Here is a 27,537-nt window from a genome sequence, read left to right as displayed (position 1 = left end):
AATAAATTGTGAATTCAAAACATATAAATCAAATATTTGTGAATTCAATTTTTCTTAAAGAAGCTTCCATGAGATATATTTTTCCCCCAGTAATATGCTCTATAGAATATTTTTAAAGTTTATTTTTGATATATGTTTAGCTGCTTTTCTACTTTCCCTCCATCTCTGGCATTGATTTTCATATTGAGTTAACTTGCTTGGCAAGTGGGAGGACAAGTGCTATCTTGGATGTAAACCTTTCCCATTGAGGATAGCTTGATAGGGAAACCAGAGAGAAAAGGGTTCTGCTGTTTGTTTTTACTTTGTGTGCAAATGCTCTCCTTACAAAATGGCTGAGTTATTTCATTTTCTAAAGAAAACCCATTTTTTTGTTTTTAGAAGTGGCAAATATTATGTGAAATAAGATTAGCCTATTTTATAATTTGTGCTTATTAAATTAAATGACAACAAATGAATAGCATATATAATATATACACATGTATATACACATATATACACATATTTCAGACAAGTACATTTATACATTTATATATGTATGTATACACACACACACACACACACACAAACACATATATTTTCTTCCTGAAAGATCATCCCAAGATTTTGTTATCATAATCATGTGATATTCTATGGCATCATTGTAATAGAGATGAATATTTATAATTACTATTTGATTACTATTTATTAAATTGCCTTAATAGATTTATATGGACATCATCGTTACATAATTAGATTACAAATGACTATGTCTATTATACAAAATACATGATATGGATTTTGTAACTTTGTAACTGGTTATTGTTTGTTATTGTAAGCTGATGATTGCTATTTTGTCTGAGATCTCTGTTTCTAGAGTTGGTACTTTAAAACAAAAGCCTGAACTGGAAACCTGACAGTTTTTTCATGCTCTTTTCCTTTCCTTCCCTCCGCCTTCCTCTCCCTTTTTCCTTCTTCTCTCTCTCTCTTTTTTTTTTTTTTTTTTTTTTTTGGACTACTTATAAAGTGTAACCTATCTGGATTTCATTTTCTGCAAGTTTAAGGACAAATAATTCCACATTTATTCAAATCTTAAAGCAGACCATTCTGGGTTACCAATTGCAACCTGCTTAATTGAAATAATCAGAAACTCCCTTAAATGAACACAAGGTGACTGGAATTAAGGCCCTGGGCCCATCCCAGTTATTTTCAGGACTTCATATATGCTCCTGTCTTTTATAAAAGTTGATGTAATAAACAGCTATATGGAATAACATTTCTGCATATTTTATAAAACAGCTATTAAAGGCAATATACATTATATTAGTGTTTGTTACTCAAGGATCCTAACAATAAAATCCTTGTAAGCACAAATTCTATGTGATGAAAAAGTTTGTTCATTTGTTTGTTTTCTTTTCGGATGAGTTAGATTGTTTCTTTTGACGAGATATTGAAAGCTATGTAATTATGGTCATTGGCCATCAAATTTCTAGAGCTGCAGATTGTGTTGATCTCTTCAGATTGCAGCTTATTGGCCTTTTACTGATCATTAACTCTCTTCCAGATGGAGAACAAGGAAGGACACTAAAATTCTGACTAATCATTTTCAGGGTAACCTACACATTTTATTTAAGCCTCCCTGACTCCTATCTGCACTGGTAACAGAGGATTGTATTCACCTAAGTTAGGCATTTTTATTTATGCCCTTTGCTTTGGAGAGTATCCAAATTGAAGACTAGAATTATTAATTGCAATAGTAGGTGCCATAGATATTTATTATTTGTTAAGTGCCATGTGAAGCTCTTTTTATGTTTAAACCATTTCATCCTCAACCGTTTGGGGTTTTTATTATTTTCCTCATCTTACAGATCAGTAGATAGATAGTTTAAGAAATTTATCCAATGTCACACAAGTAGTAAGTGGTAGAACTGAATTGAATCTAGGAAGTTCGACTCCTGGCTAGTTTGGCTCCAAATTTTAAAATCTTGGGAAGGATCTGACAGATCTTCTTGGAAGGTGTGAAATAATAGGGGTGGGGGGTGAAGTATATGTATGCTGTGTTTCCCCGAAAATAAGACCTAGCCAGACAACCAGCTCTAATGCGTCTTTTGGAGCAAAAATTAATATGAGACCCGATATTCTATTACATTACATTACATTGCATTACATTACATTATATTATATTATATAAGACCTGGTCTTATATTATAATAAAATAAGACCGGGTCTTATATTAATTTTTGCTCCAAAAGACGCATGAGACCTGATTGTTCGGCTAGGTCTCATTTTCGGGGAAACACAATATCTATATATCTATATATATCTCTCTCAATATGAATATATACATATATACATATACATATATACATATATATAATATATATATGTTTGTATGTGTGTGTGTGTGTATATATATAGCTCCCCTCAATTCCTGGCACAGAGCTCCTAAAACCCTTGTAATTTCCTAAGTGATATGAGCACTAGGAGCATTCATTCTAATTCAGGTTCCTGACACAGAGCTCCTAAATCCCTTGGAATTTACTGGGTGATAGGAGTGTCTTGTGTTCTAATGAGGAAACTCATTGGTGGGCTCTAGGATAGCTTCAGGACTAGGGCTTGTTACCAGAAAAACCAAGCCATATTAGCTTAGAACTTTCAGCCCCACTCCCCATCCTCCTGGAAGAAGAGGGGGATTGGAGATTGAGTTAATGATCAATCATGTCCACATGTTGAAGCCTGCACAAAAATCCCAATAATATTGGGTGTGGAGAGCTTCTGGCTTGGTGAACACATCTATCTTCCTGGAGGGTGGTGCACCCCAACTCCACAGAGATAGAAGCTCCTGAGCCTGGGACCCTTCTGGACCTCACTCGATGGACCTCTTTATCTGGCTGATTATCTATATCCTATATTATATCCTTTATTTTATAATAAACCAGTAAACATGTTTCCCTGCAGTCTGTGAGCCATTCTAACAAATTATTGAACCCAAGGAGGAGTCATGGGAACCTTGGTGTATAGCTGGTCGGTCAGAAGTACAGATGGCAGCCTGGGACTTGCCGCTGGCATCTGAAGTGGGGGCAGCCTTATGGGACTGAACCCTTCGCCTGTAGACTCTGATGCTAACTCCCGGTAGATAGTGTCAGAACTGAACTGAATTGTAAGATACCCAGCTGGTGTCACAGAATTGCTTGATGTGTGGAAAACCTATACAGTTGGTGTCAGAAATGTTGTAGGTGTGGTAGTAGCATGAGAGTAAAGGAGAAATACACAGGAGTGTTTTTCCTGTACAGGAGATAAATGTATTTCATAGGTGCCACTACTCCCTATGCCCTCCGCATGTTGGCAGAATCCTTTTCTGCTGAGTATAGACCCAGCTGTGAATCATTCTTAGTTTTTGCTGTACGGGATGACTACCTGTTGAATGATTTGCGCTTGCATTGAAATCTGTGTTTATCATCCATGTCGGCCTAATTTACATCTTTCACAGAAGGACCTTTGCTAAATATTGTAGCAAAAATTGGCTATATGTTCATCATATATGTTTCTTCTTTCTACATGCATAGGTAAGCTACATTTCCAGCCTTCCTTCCAAATAGGTGTGTCCGCATAACTGTTCTAACCAACAAAATATGAGTACTCCGGATGTGCACCATTTCTAGGTCTAGCCCTTAAATTATCCCACGTGCTCTCCTCCGTTGTCTTTCTCATCCGCCAATTTGATGCAGATGAGCGCAGTGACTCTGTAAACCACATAACAAAGTTGGCAGAGTCAAAAGATGGAGGCCGCTGGGTCTCTGAATCAATCACATCTTTGATGAAAGGTACCTACCAATCATAAACACTTGTTTGGGCTTTATGTGAGCAAGAAATTAACTTCTGTTATATTTACCCCATTAAAAATTTTGATTGTGTTTGTTACAAACGCTAATGTTTCAAATAACAAGGGTCATGCAAGATCACGTCATTAGCATGTGTCAGAGCCAAAGTGTGAATCTAGGTCTTTCAAAGTCCAAATTGCTCCCACTATGCCAATCTTATTGATAACTTATAAAATTATCCATGTTAATGACAAAGACCTGATTTCAACATAAATTGTCTTCAGTTCTAACCCTACCATGTTTTGAGTTTATCTGCGAGAAGTCTTCTTCCATCTCTAAAAAATCTCAGGGGTCTGCCCAGTATCAGACTTCCCCACCTCCATCACCTGGCCTCTAGTTCCTGCCCAGGATTGAAGCACAAAATGCAGTATCAAGTCAGAGTTTCTCAAGTGTGTTCTGGGGAACCATTTCTGTGGGATACTAGTTGGTTTGATGTCCAAATAAAATATTCCATGGTCAAGTACATTTGAGAAATTCCAGATTAAATGAAGTGAGAAGGCATCTATAGGAATGTCTTCTAATAGGATAATATGCCCTCACACTCTCCAAAATATGGGTAAAGTAAGTAGCATTTTGCAAACTTATTTGATGACAAAGCCACTTCCCAAAGAGTATCTCAAGGGACTGGTGTTCCATTAAACACATTTTGGGAAACACAAACCTAAGTATATAGGGTCATACCCACTACTATTGGTACTTGAAGTTAGGTCTAGAACATCTTGGAAGTTAGCCCATTTGTCTAAGGAGACTTTTGTTCTGGTTGTGGCTTTCTGCATGTATTGTCTCTTCCTGACAGCTGACAAATGATTACTCCATGACCTTTGTCTGGTTTGGGCCACTAATCCTTTATCCTCTGGCTCTCTTTAAGACTTAACAACAGATTGCATTTTGTAGACTCAACCCTGCCAGCCTTTGTCTGTTTTGTTGCTGCCTTACCTTGACAGAATACAAGTGTTCCCTTCATTAGTTGAGTGTGTGTATTTCAGTATTAATTCCTGATTCAATCAAACACCCCAAATAAAGGGTGGGTGTAAGGTAGTGTTAGTGACATAAAGAGACAACACTTGCTGGTCTAGTTAAATATTAATACCAATAAAATACAGTGGAGTTATATAGTATACGGACATTTATATTATGTGGATTCAACTAGATACACTTAGCATCCTGGCCCCAGAGAGTGAGAACAAGTATTTTAAATACAAGGCAGTTAGATTTCTTGTTAGGGAAATTACTAGAGTAGGGTTAGGGAATGCCATTCCATTCAAGTTCCATAATTTGAAACTTGCATAATCCAAGATTAATTTTCCATAAAACCGACACAGGAATGCAGGTATTTCCTTGCTCTCTGAAGTGGCCCCACCATGGCCTGTAGCAAAAACATGGTTTCCAATTTCCCTGGCCCTCCAGCTTTAAAATTCTGTGACTGTTAATATATAAAAAGTATATATTTTTGTATTCCTATTATTTCAAGTGCTGCCAATCATGTGAGAATGTATTAATATTTTTATGTTGCACTCTTTCAGTTCTGCATGACTCTGATTTTATAAATTGCTCCTGCATTGTGTAGCATGTGTGCTTTCACCTACCAACTCATTCCATTTGTGCAGAGAATTTGATCTGTTAGGAGGTATGACTGCTAGTTTTTTCTTTCCTGTGTGCCTTTCATAGGAGAAAATATCACTCTGCCCCATAAATGCAAACCAGCTATTTCATCTCGCTTCACCCAAAGAAAATGAAATCTATTAAACGTTGGAAAAAATACTGAATTTACTGAAAGTTGTGTCAGTCTCCAAAATGTCATGTAGTGTCAAGGGATTTTCAAAGATATTTTGAATATACCCGATTCCTCTCTTTATAGGAAAACTTTAGAATTTTACCTCTCACATAAGATGCGACTCTACTTGAAGATAATAGGCATTCTTTGTTGCCAACTCAGCGTCCATTACTCCTTTCTTTCTTCCTAATGAAAAACCCAATTTTATTCAGGTATCTGCCCCTCATAGGGATAAAGAGAAGATTATCCTAATACCGGTTCCAGGAGTAGATCTTAGTTTGTCTCAAGTCATCATGGTAGCCCTACCCCCCTTGCCAGCGATTAATTTCAGACGGGTCGAGTAATGAAATTCTAAGCTGAGATACAAGATAAAGTCGGTTCAGTGGTTTCCGGAAAGATTTTCTTTATTCTTAGAAAGGGACAGAGACAGTAACAGTCCTTCTTCTTCCTAAACATGTTGTTGGGTCTGGATGTGACTCCAACAGTTACTTACATCTTTCTACCAGTCCTCTGAGGATGTCAACATCACGAGTGGAAGAGAGCAGAGAAAAACAAATCCTAGGTCCTTGAAGATATTGCTCAGTTCTCTAATCAACCAATCCTGAAGTCTCCCTAACTTCTTCCTCTTAGATAATGTATCAGTCAGCTTGGGCTGCCATAACAAAATACCATAGATTGGGTGGCTTAAATACTAAAAATTTGTTTCTCTCAGTCCAAGATTAAAGTACCAAATGATTTGTAAGGACTCTTCCTGGCTTGCAGATAGCTCACCTTCTTACCTTCTCATTATCCTCATATGGCCTTTCTTTGGTGTGTATACAAGGATGGAGATGTACTAAAAGAACATCTCTAACTTAGTAACTTTAGTACATCTCTAACTCTCTTCTTCATTTTATAAGAAATCCTATTGGATTAAGATACCATCCTATAACCTCATTTAACCTTAATTACCTCCTAAAAGCCCAAATATAATTACATTGGGGGTCAGGGCTTCAATGTATAAATTGGGAAGGGGGGGGAGATACAATTCAGTCCATAGCAGATAATATAACAAATGTCCTTATGTTGTTTAAACAAGTTTAAATTGTTTTTTGCTGTTACATATTACTGAATACATACTAACAGATATCAGATCTTATGAAGCAATACACAAAGGAGAATGTCTAATTCATGACATACAATATGATAAGATCAAGGGCTATTTTTCTTTCCTTAGAACAAAGCAGTTATAGAGTTAAAAATGGTTAGTCTATTGCTGTTATAGGGCATTTCATGAACTGCTGATTGTACATATACATGGTATCATGTTAACATAAACAGTCCAGCCCTTAGGGAGTTTTAAGTTATAAAAGAAACATTTTTCTAAGATCATATGCTCTGATATAAAACCATACTCCAACCCAGTTCTATCATTATAAAGTTCTGGCAAGCCACAAGACATTAGTTGGTGATTTTATCAAGCAAGACTTCAAACTAATGGCTCGATTAAACCATCACTATACCATAAAACACCGTAACAAATTGAAATGATGATTCCTTTCAAGAATTTAGTCATTTTAGATTATTACAGTTTATTCCATGAAAAGCAATATCTCAAGGATCACCCCAATCTTACAAATAAGAATACACTTTCACCTTTATGTCTAAAATGAATCAGTTATGTTTATTCTCGCAATTCAAGTCTAATTTTTATAACTATCTTCAACAAAAAGGGTTGAGTGTAGATTTTATCCCATTCTAGTAAAGCTTTTATAAAACATTTCACCTATCATTTTAGTTACATTGTATACAAAATAATTTCATGTAGTCTCCCAGAGAAAAATTAAATAAAATTATATTAAAGTGAGGAATTTTCATAACATCGTAGAATTCACCTCTTTTTTTTTTCCCTAGCCTGGGAAGTGGAAACAAGAGCAGCACTTATCAAATTTTAAAAACAAAACCAAACAAACTCCACCAACAAACAAATGATGAGATATACATTTGCATATAGATGGATCCATATTAAAGCAACAGAACTTGGGCCATTTTGAAATCTTAAACCTTCTGATACTATTTTCATGAACTCAGTAATACAAACCATGTGGTGAATCATTTTCTGAAAAACTTTGCTGGTTTCACTGTGTATTTTATTATTGGCCAAATGTGACATTAAATTTTATCCCCTGTGGCTTGGAGTTAAATGCTTGCTCTGTGCAGAATGGCAACACTCAATTAAACAGCATTTTTCATGATCTACACCCACCATTGTTACTGTATTTAAGGGAAATAATGGAGGTACTGACCTATATTGCGTTTCTTATTATCAATGGAGATGAAGCGTATGCAGGGATTACTGGTGATGTACTGCCCTGCCCAAGGGACATCAATCTTCGTGCCAGCTTCATAAAAGAGGCCCAGAGCGTAACGAGAGGAGTAGCTCACAGACTCCAGTTGCTGTCTTTGGTATTCACTAATTACTGTGGAAGAAAAAGTATAGGGCATCAAACTTGAAAATATCATCTTTTCTTTTAGTACATCAAATACAAAACTCCTTTAAACCAGTTCCAACTGTTCCCACCAATTCCATCTCATTTAGGATGGATTTTAAAGGTAATGTGAAATAACGTCAGCTCTCATTTCTTTTCAGAATGATGACTGACCTAGGCACGATTATTTTTGCCAAGCTGAAGGTCCAAACTCTTTAGACTGGCATTCAGTGCTCTCTCAAAATCTGGCGCCGCGTTGCTTTTCTAGCTTTGCATCCTAGTTGTTATCCTGGGACTGTCTGGCAATGTTATAGATTCTGTACACTGACCACTTACTATGAGACAGGGTCTTTGCCAAACACTTAACAGAAGAATTTCACTGTCCTAACAACTGCTGTATAAGGTTGAATATTATTATGCTCATGTGACAGCTGGAGAGACGGATGCTCCATCCCTTCTGGACCTCTTAAATTCTTCCATGTCTGTCATCTTCCTGCCAGTGCCTTGTAACAGTTAAGTAGCGAGACCACACCTAAATCATCTCTGTTATAGGCCTCTACCCTATTCATTACAGGCATACCAAGGATGAAAGTATAAAGGGATAGAAAGGCAAACACAGACACCCAACGTTAGTTAAAATGTAGGAGGGAAATAATTAACCCATGGAAAAAGACTGGAAAAGGAATTAGGCAGGTTCAGGTTCAAGTCTTGACTCTGCCGTGTACTAGGTCTGTGACATTGGTTAATCTACTTAATTATTCTAATTATAATCCACTTGTCTGTGTCAGTACTAATACCAATATATTAGTATGTTATGAGGGTTTCATGAAATAACACATAGCACCATGCTTGGCATGTAAGTGTGCATTAAATAGACACTTTTTCTATTATAAAGAGGAAATATTTAGGAAAATGGGACAGTGTTCCATCCTAGGATGGAAAAGGAAGAGATTTCCTTCCCTTTGAAATCTCCATCTCCAATCTCCCTACCCTAAAGGGTTTCAGGGAGCTGCATATCCATATATGTACTCATACAGCATTAATCATTTGCAACTTAGAGAAGACCACACTTCGATTCTCAACATTTAGGCTGGCTGGTTCAGAAATGAAACATGAAATTTTTTCATCAAGCTAGTTAAAAATATCCTAATCTAAAACTGTAGGTATAGGCAGACCTCAAGGGATGGGGGCTCACTTTAGCTAAACTTCAGAGAAGTCACTTTAGGAGGTAGAAGAGAAGGCAAGAAAGGTATTCAATGAATTATTTAAGCACAGTAATAATCTTGTACATTATCGCTTCCTATTCTTGGCCACAAAATATTTTTAGAACTAAGACCTCATTTAATCTTTACAAAAGCCCTGCAAGAGAGGTGTTTTTACCATCCTCATTTTACATCCCTAGGAAGCTGAGATTCAGAGCGGTTAAGTAACTTGCCCTAGGTCACACAGCTTCCAAGTCATGAGGTCGAGGTGAAGCCACAGTTCCGGCACTGGAGTCATGCACATGTCCTCATTACTCCATACTTTTCCTTCCTGATCTGTATATCTGAGCTTCAAAATGAACTTTGGTATTGCTTTTTCCTCTGATGTTAATGGTTATTTTGCACTCACTTAAAAGTAAAAGCCATCATTCCCTTGAACCATCATTTTCTGCTTATTAAAAGATATTAACCACTTGATGAATGAATGATCTTCTGACATTGGACCCGTTAACACTCAATGTATCTTAGGCTTCATTTTATTATTCCATCCACTTTTAAAGTTACGGTTTGATGTTATGCTTAACTGCTTTCTGAGAGGGAGAAGGTGAAGAAGAGTAATACTAGCAGTTGAGCACATATTAGGATCTTATCACTAAGTTTCCCATTGTTTTCAATTAAAAACAAACCAACAAAACTGTGCAGTCAGCTATTTTGTAACTGAAAGGGCCAAAAAGTCTCTCTCTTTTTTTAACCAAAAGTAAAGGGTCAACTAGGTTGACAACAAAACTAGACCTTCCCTTCCCCCCACGCTCACATTTGCACATTTAGCTAGTTTTTAGACAAGCTGGCAAATCCTACTGGATAGCCCTTTGAAAAAGTAATTGATAGCTATATAGAAATTAAAGTTAAATGTCCTTGTCTGCTCTGGGGGTTCTACAATTCATTCTGAGAACAGGGAGGTAAGACTTCTGACTGAAACAATGTTGATTTCTGGACATACGCATATTTGCTTCCAAAAGATTCGTCTCCTGGGTCTGAAAAGTTTTTCATTGTTGTAGGACCTAACAAAATGGTCTTATTTTGTTTGAAAAAAATTTTCATGCAAAATGCCAGAGGGAGCAGCCTTAGGTCCCAAATACATATATTTTTGGCAAGAAAAATGATAAGTTCTTTACTGTCATGTATATCATGTAATACCATGTGCCATATACCCAAAAAACAAGGCTCATATAAAAATGTCTAATTCCAATCTTTACCTGGTTGCCACTCTAATTGAATTATCAGCCAATAGGATTATACAATCTCTGTAATTATACACACACGTATATATAATATAGAATATATTTAATTATGACTATAATGTGAGTAAAGTGGCTAAAAATTGTGTAGAACAGGATAGTTTATATTCTTACTTCCATCCGTTAGAACTATCCTTACTCCATTCTCCCTATAGCTATGCCTGTGTTTGCATGTAGGTGTGCATGTGTGGGTTTAGGGAAGGTGAAGGATAGAGCAAGAAATAGGGTGTGGGGGAGGGAAAAAAGAGAAAAAGAAGACCAGGGCTATACTACTGAAAACATCAAACAAGTAATTTGATTTTTTGTTCCCTAATGTAACTTCATTCTTTTAGTTTCCTAACCTAAAAAGAAGGCTGAACATACACATTCTGCCCATTTCCTATGTTTTTTGGTGATGCTCTCATTCATTCATTCATTCATTCATTGCCTACTTTATGCTAGGTATTATTTTAGATGTTAGGGATATAAAGCAGAAAGATAAAATCCCTGCTTTTCTGTAGCTGACACACTGGTATTGGAGAGACCAGTTATAACCAAATAACCTAGTGGATGGTATGCCCATTGATGATAAGATCTGTAAAGAAAAATAAAGCAGGCTAATGGGATAGAAGTGACAGGTGTGGGTAGTGAGGCTAGTTTATATAGGCTGCCAGGGGTATATCTCTCCTCTGAGGATTTTATTCTGATTGACATGTGAAGTTACTACTGGTTGTGAGCCAAGGAAAGATATGACCCAGCTTCTGTTTTTATCATTCTGGCTATAGCTGAAGACTGCCGGGATGCAAGAGAGGAGTTAGGGCAAAGAGCTTTGCAGTCGTCTTGGATGGGAGAGAAGCATAGAGGAGGTCAGGAATGCTTACATTTTGGATGGAGAGAGTGTGTGTGTGTGTGTGTGTGTGTGTGTGTGTGTGTGTGTGTGTGTAAATACATTTACATTATATTTTACATATGTGTGCATGGATGTGTATATATGTATGTCACAGACACATATGCATATATAACTATACATAATGTAATTGTAATTGAAGTTTAACATACAGAAAAGTATGCCTTGATGAATTTTCATAAAGTGAACCCACCTGTGTGTTCACCAGGCAGGTTAAGAAACAGATCATTACTAGAACCCCAGACGCTACCTTCTCCGCCCTTTTCAGGCACTCCCCGCTGAGGATCATCAATAATCGTGAATTCTAACACCATACATTAGTTTAGCCGTTTTAGAATGTCACAGAAACAGAAAGATGCAGGATGCACTCTTTGTGTCTGGCTTCTTTCACTCAGTATTATGCTTGTGATTTTTATAAATGTTGTTACATGTAGTTGCAGTTAATTGTCACTGCAGGAAAGTACAGCTTGTGTGTATATACTACACTGTATGTATCCATTCTACTGTTGATGGACATTTGGATTGTTTCTAGCTTTCGGCGATTACAAATGTAATGAGAAAAACATCTGTATGTGTTTCTTTTGAGCATATACCCAGAACTGGAATGCCTGGACCATGGGGTTAGCTTATATTCAGCTTTAGTAGATACTCTCCAGTGGTTTTCTAAAGTGATTGTACCACCTGGGGGGACACTTTTGCTACTATCTTTGTTCACCTTTGCTACTATGTGCCTTTTAATTTGGGATGTAGTGATGTCACATTGTGGTTTTAATGTGCATTCCATGATGACTACTTTTTCACGATGAAACCTTTCAATGTTTATTTGGATATCCTTTTGTGATTGCCTGTTCAAAGTTTTGCTCATTTTTCCTTTGGGTTGTCTGTTTCTTGCTGTTATGTAGGGGTACTTTATATATTCTGGATATGAGTCATATAATAAGTGTAAAAAACTTTCTCCTCCTTAGTGGCCTGCCTTTTTAGTCTGTTAATCATATGTTTTGATGAACAATTTTAATTTTACTTTAGTACAATTTGCCATTTTTTTTCATTTATAGTGGGCACACATTTGTGTCCTGTTTCAGAACTCTTTGCCTACTCCAAGAACTTAAATATATTTTCTTATTTAGTTTTTCCTAAAAGCTTTATTGATTTACCTTGAATAAGGTTTGGGATATATTTTTGAAGAGAAAGCATCCAGGATTCCTGTTGGTTTGGAAAGGTGGTGTGAGGGAAATAAATCAAATGAGAAATTAATGGGACACTACTTTTCACCCAGTCTAGTTAAATAAACAACAGCTTTATTGTTCTATAATTTTTGAAGTTACAATATACAAAAAAGATACCAGATTATAAGCAACTTGAGACAAGAACTGTGCCTCATGAGCTTTGAGTGTCCAGGTCCCAGGATAATGACTGGTGCAATGTGGGCATTCAATAAATAATAACGAATACATTTCATTTTAGAATATTTGGAAAGTATGCAAAGGCATAAAGAGGCAAAAGCAAAAATAATCACCATATGCTCATTACCCAAAGAAGCAACAACTATTAACATTTTAACATTTTCCCTCTGGTATTTTCTTTACTTTTTTCTTTAAACATGGCTGTGATCATATTGTATACACAATTCTGCATACTTCAATTTTGCTTTCCATATAACAAAAAAACTCATTGTAAACATGATTTTTAATGTCTTTAAAAAATTTGATGGAAAGGATGCTATGTAATTTCCATTAATGTTGGACATTTATTTCCTTTTTTTGTCTGTTGTAATGAAAGCTATTATTTACATCCTTGTGCTAGATCTTTACCTACGTTTCTAATTAATTCATTAAGACAGAATATTAAAAGTAGAATTACTGTTAAATTGATTTGCAGAAAGACTGCACTAATTTATACTTCCCCTAAAAGTGTATGGAAGACCTATTTCATTGTATCTTTGCCCATATTAAGTATTACCTTTTTTTCTTGATAATTAAATAGGAAAAACAGATCTCATTTTGGTTTTAACATCTATTTCTTTAACTACTGATTAGACTAAATATTCTTCATATGTCTACTAGCTCACATGTATTTTCTCTTTTGGAAATGATCAGTTCATGTCGTTTTGCTAATTGGTCTATTAGAGTCTTCACATTATTAAGTTAAAATGGGTGATGTATTGGTATTATAAAAATTCTCCATGTATTGTATGTTATAAATTTTTTCTATGTGCTGTTTACTTTTTAGTATTGTATATTTTATAATATTTATATAGATAATCAGTTGCTTTCTTTCTTTTTTGTACACACTCATGTACCCACCTGTGCACATTCTCTCTCTCTCTCTCCCCTTTCTTTCCTCCCTCCCTCCCTTCCTTCCTTTGCTGTTTAAATACTTAGAGATTAAAACTTAATTTGTGCTGATTATTCTTGCTCCCCCAGGTCTACCGCCTGCCCTTCTCTCTTCTCTGTGCCCAGAGTGACTGTCCCTCTATAGGCTGAATTCCCTGGAACTCTGGTTTCTGGATGGTTTTGGCCAATGAGAGGCATAGGCAAGAAGAGACTGTAAGGTGGAAGGAGGCAGAGACTGGAAAACTGATTCTTATGCTCTTTCCTGCTTTGCCAGGTGCTGGCAATGCTGAGTTTCTCTATAGTCCAAGTTCCTTTCAGGCGGCTCTTATCCCACGGTTCCAGTTGTTATGGGGCATCGGACACATTGTTTTCTTTTCTCACCCATGTAGACCTAGGAGTACTTATGGCTTTCTGTTGTTACTGTCTGGAGGTGCCACAATCTCCTTTGGTGGTTGCCGTAACCCTAACCACAGTTCTGTAAATGCCCTTTCATTCACTTCTTCTGGTAGTTAAAACCTTTTCAACACACACCATCTATTTCTTGTTAGGACCCTGACTGAAACAATATTTAACTATATTTTCTTCTAGCTTTTTTAAAGAAGGCACTCTGAAGCAAAGCATGATACATTCTACTCTGATGAAGTAGTAGACCTCAACCTCTTAAGACCAAACCCTTCAGCCCAGGAGTATTCTGAGTGAGAATATTTTGTGATTATATAGGTCTGTGTTTTCATAAGTAAACAAAGTACTGCTTTCAAACTGTATTTTTATTCATCAGATACTGAACTGGGTGGGGGCGTGGGAGGGGCATGAGAACATGATAGTAAAACAAGCACCTGTTAAGCACTAACATGGCATTCATTATCAATATTGTGGTTAATGGTAAATGGTGCTCACATCGACGATTGGTGCTCAAAGCCTTACTCTCCTTCCAGAAGTTTTGTTGTTTATGGACAATTACAGAGGCATGCTAAATTCCTGATTTGCCCCCATATGTGAAGAATTTCAACTCAGGGACAGTTGAAGTTAGGAGGTCAATTTGTGTTATAAGTACTTAAGCTCTGCATCAGGGGACACTGGTGGCCCTTGATTTATTTGTTATTGCTTTTATTTTTGATGTTGAATTCCAAGACTGTCAAGAAATTTTATGCACCAATTCAAGTGCTCACATTAGACCATCCAATTCTGTGGGTGCATGAAGCCAATAGTATTTTAGCCAGAAGAGCTTGTTCCTCTTAACTCAAAGTGGCTGTAGAAATCGTGCTGAAAGACCCATTTTCCATAAATAGTTCTCGCAGGCCAGTACAGAGTTTGAACTTTTACCACTCATGAGTCATTTCTTTCGTGTAAAAGCATCACAGCATCAGTCTTGTTTCACTTCACCTGGAATAAATTGAATGTTCACTAGGACTCTTTAGGTACAGAAGTCATTAAGCCTGGAAGCATAGTTTCGAAAATAGTTTTGGCAAGCAATAAATCTAGAGTTTGTTGGTGACAGACTTCAGCAGTTACATATCTGTGTGGAATTTCCCTGGGGAAATATGTCTTTCATCCTGAGGAGCATCTGAAGTCAGAAAAATTTGGGTTTGAATCCTGGTTCTGACATTTATCTGTGTGACCCTGGTCAAGTTGCTTAATTCCTCTAGGCATTGGTTTTCCTGCAAAATGAGAAGAATAACAGTGCCTGCCTTAAAGGATTGTTAAGAAAATTAAATGAGATAATAGCAAGTGCTTAGCACGATGCCTGGCAAATATTAAGCGTTTTGCAAAACTCTAACACTATAGTTCTTGACTTTAAAAGCCTTTAGAGGTGTCTATGTGTATATTATACGCTACTTTTATGTATGTATGTATGTATGTATGTATGCATGCATGTATGTGTTTTTGCATGTGTGTATCATACTTTAGAAAAAGTTCTCAAAAAGTTCTTAGAGGCAATTTTCTAACATTCAAGCATATCCGTATATTACTGAATCAAAAACATATCTTTGGCTAGTAAAGTACACTGGATACACTTCACTTTTCAGAGCAGAAGGTAAAAATAAATTTATTTTTCTTTCAAATGTAAGGAGTATTAAAGATGCCAAAAAATTTCAGATAATAATTTTTGATAAATTAACATAAATTGTAGAATTCTTTAGCTACCTAATTTAGAATGCTGAATGTTCAAAGACTTATCTTTGGAAAGGAATAAAAACCCATCATTACTCTAGTATGCCAGCATTACATTTTCGTAACCCTAAACCTACCCCAGGATTGTATAAAAACAAAAGTTGCCAAAGAAATGTGTTTTTCTCTATTGTGTTTTGACACTTGATGAAAATATTTTGGTAAAAATTTAGGATTAAGCTGATTTTACACTCATGTGTTTAGGGAGAATGCTAATCATTACCTGAATATAAACCTTAACAGGTCCATCCTTCTAGTTGCTGTGTAGAGCTGTTTCGGGGAAGTCATCAGAACGCATGAAAAAGCATAGGCATGTTAGAGAAATTAAGTTCATAGCTAGTGAAAGAAGTTTATCCTAATGTTTCCCAAATTTTGTGGGACCCTAACAATTAATGCATTAAGTGGCATTAAAAAGGGAAGAAAAGAACATAAAGACACATAAAGTTTCTAAAATATAATAAGACTTAATTGATCACGACTTTTGTTTCCAGTAAGGATAAAAATAAAGCATTATTTTAAGTGTAAGTTCATAGGCTTCTGTGTTTAAGCAGGCAGTCCTGCCATACTGGGGGCAGATTTCATGCTAAAATGCCTTCAGTATTATGAAGGCCCAAATTCTTAGTCAAAATGGATCAGAGACCTAAACATAAGACATGAAACAATAAACTGCATAGAAGAAAGCGTAGGTACTAAACGTATGGACCGTTTGTTCAAAGAGGATTTTATGAATTTGACCTCAAAGACAAGGGAAGTAAAAGCTAAAATAAATGAGTGGGACTATGTCAAACTAAAAAGCTTCTGTACAGCAAAAAAAAACCATCAACAAAACAAAGAGGCAACCAACCAAATGGGAGAAGATATTTGCAAACAATGCCTCCAATTAGGGGCTAATATCCAATATATATAAGGAACTCACACAACTCAACAACAAAAAGACAAACAATCCAATTAAAAAATGGGCAAAGGATATGAAAGAAACTTCTCCTAACAAGACGTACAAATGGCCAACAGATATATGAAAAAAATATCCAACTTCACTAGCTGTGAGGGAAACGCAAATAAAAACCATAATGATATATCATCTCACACCTGTTAGAATGGCTATCATCAACAAGACAAATAATAAGTGTTGGAGAGGCTGTGGAGAAAAAGGAACCCTTATATACTGTTGGTGGGAATGTGAATTGGTATAGCCATTATGGAAAACAGTATGGAGGTTCCTCAAAAAATTAAGAGGAGAATTACCATATGACCCAGCAATCCCTCTCCTGGGTATCTACCTAAAAAATCTGAAAAAATTTATATGCAAAGATATATGTACCCTGATGTTCATTGCAGCTTTATTTATGGTGGCCAAGATACGGAATCAACCAAAGTGTTCTTCGATGGATGATTGGATAAAGAAGATGTGGGATATACTGGGGGTATACAAGTGAACACTTTGGTCAACATTGCTCAAGCAGTAGTTCTTCATAACCAGAAAGGTCTGGACGCTGATGGTAACAACTATGAGCACCTCTTGTAATGGCAGAAGTCAAACGTGACTTGTATTCATCTTTTATTATCAGTATATATTGAGTGTTACAATTTAAATATAGTTTTTTCTTAAAATGTGTACAATTTTTGGCATCCTCTGTATACACAATGGAATACTACTCTGCCGTAAGAAAAGATGAAATACTGCCATTTGCAAAAACATGGATAGATCTTGAGATTATTATGCTAAGTAAAATAAATCAGACAGAAAAAGTCAAGAACCATACTAGTACTGTGTTTCCCCAAAAATAAGACCAGGTCTTATATTAATTTTTGCTCCAAAAGACACATTAGGGCTTATGTTCAGTGGATGTCATCCTGAAAAATCATGCTGGGGCTATTTTCCAGTGAGGCCTTATTTTTTGGGAAACACAGTATGACTTCACTCATATGTGAGATATAAAACTGAAGGCTACAAAGGAACAAGACAAACAAATAAAAACTCATAGACACAGATAACAGTTTAGTGGTTATAAGAAGGTAAGAGGGGATGCTATAAGAGGGTAAAGGGGGTCAAATATACGGTGATGGAAGGAGAACTGACTCTGGGTAGGGAACACAAAATGCTATATACAGACGATGTATTATAGAATTGTACACTTGCAACCTACCGTGTTTCCCTGAAAATAAGACCAGGTCTTATATTAGTTTTTGCTCCAAAAGACACATTAGGGCTTATGTTCAGGGGATATCATCCTGAAAAATCACGTTAGGGCTTATTTTCTGGTTAGGTCTTATTTTCAGAGAAACACGGTACGTAGTTTTGTTGATCATTGTCACCCCAATAACTTTTAATTAAAAAAAAAATTAGTGCTGTTGCCAGCATTTGTGATGAATCAGGCACCCCCACCACAAAGCAATCCAGACGTGATTTCTAATCCCTGCTGTCTCCCCATCTCCCTAATCATAAAGAACAATATACAATCTGCCGAGGAAAAAGGACAATATTTTCTCCCTGATCTCTGTTTCTACTGCCTTCTTGCCACTCTGTCCCAGTGGCCTTTGAAAAAGAGTATTTAGCTGTACAATGTGGCTGTAACTGGCTTTTCATAAAGCCTTTTGACTTTCTCCCAATCGTGAAGTGTCTGCTGCTTTATAAACTCACTACCCATTCTTCTCTTTATCTGGATGGAGGTCCTGTGAAACTAAAATGATAGTCAATTGTTTCTATAGCAACTAGTTCTAACCACAGGATTAGAAAAAATAAACATTTTTTAAAGGTACGAGCTGTTTTCTGAAAGAATGTGGGGTTATTTAATTCAAGCATTGTTTACTATAGGTTCACTATGCATCTAACACTATGCCAGTCACTATAAAATCCCTCTTAACAAAACATTTACCAGAGTCTAGGATAGATGTTGGGCTGAGACATAAAATAATTTTACCCTGGTTTTTATCAATTATATCCTTCATAAGCTTCTTTTTGGATTTCAGAATAGAAATGTAGTTGGTTTTCCTGTTCTATTTGCAAACATATGCAGTAAGCTTGGAAACCACAATAGTAAAGCTGGAAAACGCTAGCCTTATTTCCATGCACTCTAAACTTTTAGACTATTACGCCATCATTCTTCTTGTAGGAAAAGTGCTGAGTTTCGATGAGAAAGAATATGAAAAGAAAGCATTGTGTGTGTTGTTATACAAAATGTCACAGAATATCATACATATTTTACAGGCACTCTTCCCTGCCTATCCACTTAATTACTTCATGGCTATGCCATTCATGAGCAATATAGCTATTCTAAAATGCATAATAATAATAAAAAACTTTATTACATGTCACCTCATATTTTTATACAGATATATATGTATATATGTATATTTATATGTATGGCTAGAGTAACTTTATACTGAGGCAATGACTTGGAGAATTAATATTCTAATTCAAAACTTTTGTAATTTTTAGGAATCAGAAAACAATGTTTGCAAGAACTCAAAATCTGTGGTATTGAGACAAAAATGTCAGGATCTGGTGGTGTAAGCTCTAGGACACTCAGAAATATTTTCATCTTGTACTTTGCAAATCCACTAGCTTCTTTTCTGTTTACATAATAACAACTCCCACAATGCTTAGCTAAAGCCAAAGCAAATAAACTGGACTTGGGGGAAAAAACTGTAATGGCACCAGACTTCATTTAGTGGAAGGCTACAGCACTTTATGTATTCTAAAATCATTATAATTCCAGAACTAACAAAAATCTCAATTTGATGAAAAGCACATATTTTAAAAATTTACTTTAAGATTTTTATTAAAATATAGCTAACATACAATATTATATTAGTTTCAGGTATATACTAAATTTATTCAACATTTACATACCTCAAGAAGTGATCACCATTATAAGTCCAGCAACCATCTGACACTGTACAACACTATCACAATATTATTGACTATATTCCCTACGCTGTACATTACATCCCATGATTTAATTTGTTTTATACCTGGAAATTTGGACCTCTTATTCCCCTTCACCTTCCCCCATTTTTAAATTTTTCAATTACAGTTAACATTCAATATTATTTTATATTAATTTCAGATGTACAGCATAGTAGTTAGACATTTATATAATTTAAGAAGTGATCCCCCTGACTAGTCTACTACTCACCTAGTACTATACATAGTTATTGCCATATTATTGATATATTCCCTGTGCTTTTCTTCATATACCCATGACTATTTCGTAACTACCAGTTTGTACTTATTAAACCCTTCACCTTTTTCACCCTGCCCTCCAACCCCCTCCCATCTATCATGCCAACAAATCTTGTACCCATCTGACACCATACATAGTTATTACAATATTATTGACTACATTCTTTATGCTATACCTTACCTCACCATAACTACTTTGTAACAATGAATTTGTACTTCTTAATCCTTTTAGCCACTGATAAGGCCTGGTGGGGTATGCAAGTTGGGTGAGGCAGGATCTCAGAGAGTCACTAGAGGGGGAAGAATTGTGGTCAACAGCTAAATGTAGACTCTGGTTTGGTGCCAGTGCTAAGCCTGGAATTATTCAGCAAAAGTCTCAGAGCACACTGTGACCAGCTGTTGCCCTCTTGGGTCCTGCAGACTCTGATAGTTTTTCAAGAAAGAATGTAATGCAGGTGGGGCTGACTGCTCTCGGAGAAAGTGCCTCTGGTGTTGGGCAAGTTGAATAGGGAAGGGCCTCAGGGAGTCAGCAGGGTGGAGCAGTGGAGCTCATCAGATCAATCAGATTCAGATTTGGCCTGTGGGGGGAAGGCTCAAAACAGAGAAGATGGCACCCACCTGCCGGCTGTATGGGAGGACCCCACACAGGGAAAATGGTGACTGTCCTCCAGAGCCACACACCTTGGTCTGCCCCCCGTATGTCTCCAATGCCCCCTGAGTTACTGTCCCTTCGCTGGAACCCAAGGTGAGTGCCTCTGAGTGAGTCTGTGAGCAGGTCATTTAACAGGATGTCTGGGTTTCCCACAGCCTTCCATTCCACCCAGATTGTTGGAATCTCCACTTTTTCACAGCCAGATATTGTGGGGGCTCCTCTTCCGAACACCAGTACTCTGGGCTGAGAAGACCAGTGTGGGGCTGGGATCTCTTGCTCGTTGGGGGAACCTCCGTGGCCGAAATAGCTCTCCTGCTTCTTAATCACAACATGGGGGTTTAGGGCAAGCCCATTATGCGTCTCCACCCCTCCTACTAGTCTTGACATGGCTTCTTTATATTCTTAGTTATAAAACTTCTGTTCAGCCAGACTTCAGATGGTTCTCCAGGTTGACTGTTGTATAATTTAGTTGTAATTTTAATGTGTTCATGGAAGGAAGCAGGCACAGTGTTTATCTGCTCCACCGTCTTGGATTTCTCCAAAAACCACATGTATTTTTGATCTTCATATCAGCTTACAATTTTTTTTACAATACATTTAAAATTTCTTTTATTAACATGTTGGTCAGTACCTTAGGAAAATATTGTTCATTTTTCTTTGTTATCTTTGTTTTATTTCCATTTTATTCAGGCTATTGAACTGTAAATTTTTACTGCCAGATTTCAATCATTTTCCCTATTTTTCATCTGACTTTTTATATCATAGAAAGTGTTTAACCTGAAAGATTGGATGACAGAGGTTATCTTTAACTGAACACTTGCATTTTTGAGCCTCAGCAAAAAGTCTTTATGTGTATAAATATACATATCAATGTGTATCAATATAGTGCAATATACATATTTCAACTCACTGAGCTTTAGTTTCCTCATTTGTGAAGTAGTGGTATGACCTAGTTTCTAGGGCTATTATGAATATTAGAAACTTTATAACCAAAATATTATTAAAAAGTTTTAGAAATTTTATATTCTAAATATTACATATATTTAATACAATATATATAAAATACTATATATATATATATATATATATATATATATATATATATACATATATAAAATACCTGGCACAAAATAGGGGCAAATAAAACATAATAATAACAATTGTTTTTGTTACTGCAGGGAAAGGGATGAATAAGATAGCCTTAACTAGTATACGGAGATGCATTTGTTAAAGGGAAAGTCAGAAGTAGGAGCAAGGAAGGAAGAAAATGATTTTATTACTAGCTTATCTCTGGAAAGATATAATTTTTATAGCTAATTTTATAGCCTCAAGGTATTTGCTTCTGATCTATAACTTCAGTTACATACTATTTTATAAAAAAGTATATTAAAATATTTTTTTTACCAGGTATCTGTTTTTACTAGGCAACTGTTATTAATGGTAATTAGTATACAATTTAACTCAAATGAAATTAACCAAAGCACCTCTATAGCCTGGAACATAGTAGGTAGTTTTCTTCCTTCTTATGATATATATTCCAGTCCCAAGATTCTACCATTTGTAGGGTCTGAAGCACAAATTCCTCCTTTGGTTTCCTGCCCTAACACACCCACATCACACACCTGTTTACACTTTGCTTGCAGGTAAATGTGTACATCTGCTAGGGCATGATCTCCATGGTGGGATGACAAATGGGATCTTGTCACTACATTATTTAAAGAGCAAATTCCAAAGAGCAAACCTTTCTCCACACCTGTGTCTGCTTAGGAACATTAAAATGGAGCTAGTCTCATTGGCCACAGGGAAATTTAGAGTAAAATTATTGGGTTACCTGCTGAAGACATATCTGTTGTCACTCTAGGTTATGGATATCCCATGTATATGAGAATTCAATTGTAGATGCTCTTTCCAAGCTCCACCCTGCCCACCTTGCCATCACCTCCAGCTTAGGCAGCAAACTGGTTGTCCTGCTCAGATGACCACCTGATGGCTTACTGTTGCCAACTCCTTTCCTAAGATACAAACCCAAATTACCTCCTCCCCACTTGCCCTCCTTACCCAAGTTGTCCTGTTGTCAGAGGACGAGCTCTTCTTAACTCACCAATTGCCTTCTCTTTCTTTTCTCTTTCATTCTATATATGAACAAGACATGAGCCAACATCCCAACAAGAGAACAGAGTAACTCTTTGCCCACCAAATAAATTGAAAATGGCTTTAATAGTTGATGATGCAGGGATAAGGAAAGTCATATATTTTGTAGTGTAATTAGAAGTAATTGAGGACCATAACATGTAAGAGTTCCCTGAAGTCCCCTTGAGAATCTCATAAAAGACTCCATCCACCTCCTCATCTGACTTTTCCTTAATAACCAGTGTCCAACATAAATAGAACAATTGCATTGTTCTCTATCTCATTTGAACAAATAGATAGAATTTCAATTTTATTAAAGATAAATAAGCTTTTGTGGACAAGACTGAGATAGCAGATTAGAGCATTGGTTCTATGGGAATACACATTCCTAATTTGGAAAACAAAACAAAACAGAAAAACAAAAAACATTACCAACAGAGAATTTATAAACTGAGTGCTGCCTGGAGTGGGAACTGATTTATGCTCTGCTTTCTCACTCGGTATCAATTTCACTGTGCTAGCTAGTCCTCTTGCATAAAGATTCAGGGACATGGTACAAAAGGAGAAAATCAGTTTAGGCAGCCCATAAAAAAATTTAATTCACCTCTATTTCAAATAATGCATACTGAGAAATTGAACTGAATGATGCATCACATAAAATATTTATTTCTTATATGCAATATAGATGAGTCAATGTCACTCTGAGAAATTTAACTTTTTAATTGCTAACTTGGTGTATGTATTTTATTAGCAGTTGCAAAAGAATAATCTATTATTCTCTTGCAAGTGTCAAAAAAGATGATGTTGTGGGGAAAGTAGATTCAACTGTTACTCCAGCATGGCTGGAAAAGCATGCATTCCTCCTTGTTCTTCACTAGTCCGTGAATCCCCTGCCTTTATTTCTATGGTGGCAGGTATCAAACTCAGGGTAGAATTATGAACTTTCATAACAGTGGATGCAGCAATCTAGTTGTGTGAAAGATATGCAAATCTTCTGCTATGTACTGTGTAGTTAACTATGCAATTACCTTTATATAAATATCACAGGTACAGTAAATAAACATAAAATTATATATTCACATTTATATTAAAAGGACCCAGACGGCTTTGGTAAAGAACATAAACTTATTTTCTTTTTGGAAGATATTTTCTCTGTTCTAATGGTCTTGGTAAAAATATTCTATGTGTTATTGTACTTAACATATAAAAAACAATGTAACACTTTAAACTTTACCAGAAAGATCAACCCATTAATTACAAATCATTTATTAAACTTAATGAATTCTTTATATTGCAATATTCTCTTGAAACAAAATAATTCTTGTATGGCTTATTTAAAATCAGATATAATTAGCTATACTTGAGCTTCTTACTTTCCTGAATGTAATTCAAAAGTATTCTTTAAAAAGCTGAAATACAAGAGAAGATGTATTCATTTATTCTCCTTTCTCTCTCCCTCTTTCTTTCTCTCTCCCTTTCCCCACCTCCCTCCCTCCCTCTGTCTCTTTCCTCTCTCCCTCTCACACACAGAAACCATGTTTTGTTATTCCACTTCTAAACATTCATTCAACTCCCAGAAGACAACTATAAATTACAGGGAGAAAATTCAATTTTATGTTCAGCAGAGTGTATGCTCTAATGTTGAAGAATCAGTTAAATTAAGGACAGAAATTTTCTTTGCTTTTATTTATTTAAATGTGCAAATGTATTACTATTAAAGTGGCGTGTGCAAAATAAATACTTTTTCATAGTCTAAAGAAACAGCCAGTTTTTAATAAAATTTTGAGGAAAAATAAATTCTTCCCAGACTAAGCATTTTTTTTAAACTAGGGAAAAACACAGTGCTAAAATTTAGTCCAGTGTTTTTTATTTTCTTATCTTAATTTTATCCTCGTCCCACTCTTTCTCCCAAAGAATAAATGAAACTGAGAAGAATTATCAATCTGATGTGTGATAAATGGTCTAAAGTTATTTGATTTGCATTTTCTTGATAAACAGTGTGACAGATAGATTTTCCCCAAATGGTCACAACAATATCCTCCATCCTATATTCTCTTCGTATATCCCTTTCATCAAGAGGTAGGATCTATGTCTTCTTCCCTTGAATCTGAGAGAGTTTGTGACTAAGGCAGAACTGACACTACTATATATGACTTTTGAGCGCGATCATAAAAGATGATACAATTTATGCCTGGTTCTCTTGGGACACTCAATCTTGGAATCCAGTCACCATGTTATGAAGAATCCCAGCCACTTGAGAGGCTACATAGGTTTCTGGCTGACAGCTCCAGCAGACACCAGCATCAACCCACAAACAGGGGAGTGAAAATGCCTTAGGAAAGTATCAGCTCCCAGCTTTTAAGTCTTTCCAGCTGAGATCCAAGACATTGTGGAGCACAGACAAGCTGTCCCCACTGTAACCTGTCCAAATTTCTAATCTACAGAGTTCCTGAGGTAATACAATGGTTGTTTTGTCATGAAATTTTGGGATGGTTTATCACACTGCCAATAGAAAACTGCAACAACCAGAGGTTGATCACATTTTCATATATTTATTGACTATTTGTACTTCTTTTGAGTATTGCCTTCATAATCTTTGCCCATTTGATCATGGGTATTTTTTTGTCTTGCTCATAGAATCTGCATATAATTCTACACTTGTTATATATGCGTATGTTGTAAATACATTCAACCAGCCTCATAGGTGATAGAAAAGTTTGAGTTTTATGTAGTCAAATCTTTTAATTCTTTTTCTTTTTTTCATTTTGGAATTTTCTGCCTTTTTTATGGAAATGCTTTCCCAATTGCAGATTATAAAAACATCCTATATTTTCTTTTGGTACTTTTACACCTTTATATATAATCAACTCTTTAATCCATCTTTAATTTACTATTTTACATGGTATGAGGTAGGGGAAATTGAACTCTTTTGAAATAGTCAGTTGTCTTTATATCTTTTATTTAAATGATCCATTCTTTTCTGAGTTGAAATGCCTCTTTTAGCAACTAAATTCTTAAGCATATGTCTGTTTTTGGACTCTTTCTAACCTGTTGATCAACTTGACCATTTCTACAATAATGCCATTTTGTTCTAATTTCTATAGCCTTTTGGTATGTCTTGGTATCTGGTAGAACAAGTAACCTGGCCTTGCTAACACTGCTTCCCTCTCCCAATCCCTCACTTAATTTTAAACATTTCATCTTTCACATGAATTTTAGAATCAACTTGACAAATACCTTGAGAAAACTGCTTTGACTTCATAGATTAATGTGGGGCCAACTGATGTATTTATTAGATTGAGTCATCTTGCACATGAATATGGTATATTTCCTATTTGTCCAGGTCATGTTTTAAGACCTTCAGTAAAGTTTTAGCGTTTTCACCTACCCATGCACAATTCTTGTTAGTTTTATTGCTAGGTAGTTTACTGTTTTTGTTACTCTTGTGGATAGAGTATTTTTTATATATATTATATTTTCTAATTGGTCATTGCCATAGTATAATAAAATTATTGAATTGTGTATATGTGTAATTATACCTTTATGTATCAAAATATGTCTTATATTTCTTATATCAACCTTTTTTCGATTTACTCCTTTATTAGTTATAATAGGTTTGAGTCCCTTTAAATTATAGACGATCATCATGTCATCTACAAATAATGGCAGGATTACTTCTTCCTTTCCAAAATGTGTAACTTTAAGTTTTTCTCTTTGCACGATTGCTTTGGCTAGCATCTCCTTATACCAATGCTTCTCAAACTTAAATGCATGTATGAATTAACTAAGGATCTTTTAAAGTGCTGATTACAATTTTAACAAGCTACCAGCTAATGCAGACCACATTATGATGAGCCAGGTCTCTACTATGTTAAGTATAGTGATAATACCGGTCTCTGACTTACTCGTGACCTCAGTAAGAATTCTAATTATCCAATGCAATAATGTGGATGAAGAAACAAATTTAAATATATTAAGTACCTTGCACAAGTAGCAAACAGCACAGCAAGACTCAGCCCAAAATGAGCAATTTCAAGGCCCTTTTCTTAGTATTTACTCTATAGTAGTTTCTGTGATGAAACAAAAATAAATATGTCTAACCAAGCCTGTTTTAAAATGCAGATCACTTATCACTTATTTTAGAAAAATTTTCATCAAAGTTTTTATATCAACTTTCATATTTAGTTACCCAGAACAGAGCTTGGTAAACTTCATCCCATGGCCCATGTCTGACCCCTGTTTGTTTCTGTATGGTCCCCTAGCTGAGAATGGTTTTTGAAGTTTTAAATGCTTGAAAAAAATCAAAAGAAGAATAATATTTGGTGACACATGAAAATGATTTGACATTCAAATGTCAGTAGCCACAATGAAGATATATTGGAACCAGCTATGCCATTTGCTTATGTATTGGCTATGGCTGCTTTCCTACTATAAAAGCAGAGTAGAGTGGTTTGACCTAGACCATATATGTTGCTGTCATTGCTTTGCAGTGCCGCTACCATGTTTCCCTGAAAATAAGACCAGGTCTTATATTAAGATTTGCTCCAAAAGATGCATTAGGGCTTATGTTTAGGGGATGGCA

General features: G+C 35.8%; 1 protein-coding gene across 3 annotated transcripts in view; it reads right to left on the bottom strand.

Annotated features, from left to right (window-relative positions):
- The window catches only part of RNLS (renalase, FAD dependent amine oxidase), a 258,515-nt gene that overhangs the window by 51,659 nt on the left and 179,319 nt on the right, over positions 1 to 27,537 (bottom strand). For 2 of the 3 annotated variants that reach the window (XM_019738886.2, XM_019738895.2), the window contains exon 5: positions 7,917 to 8,090. The exons of the other annotated variant lie outside the window; for it this stretch is intronic. In XM_019738886.2, the coding sequence (XP_019594445.1) occupies positions 7,917 to 8,090 (174 nt within the window). The remainder of the gene's footprint in view (positions 1 to 7,916; positions 8,091 to 27,537) is intronic. 3 annotated transcript variants of the gene reach the window in all.

The sequence above is a fragment of the Rhinolophus sinicus genome, linkage group LG07 (genome assembly GCF_036562045.2).
Source record: "Rhinolophus sinicus isolate RSC01 linkage group LG07, ASM3656204v1, whole genome shotgun sequence".
NCBI lineage: Eukaryota > Metazoa > Chordata > Mammalia > Chiroptera > Rhinolophidae > Rhinolophus > Rhinolophus sinicus.
This window is presented reverse-complemented; position numbering and strand designations above follow the sequence as displayed.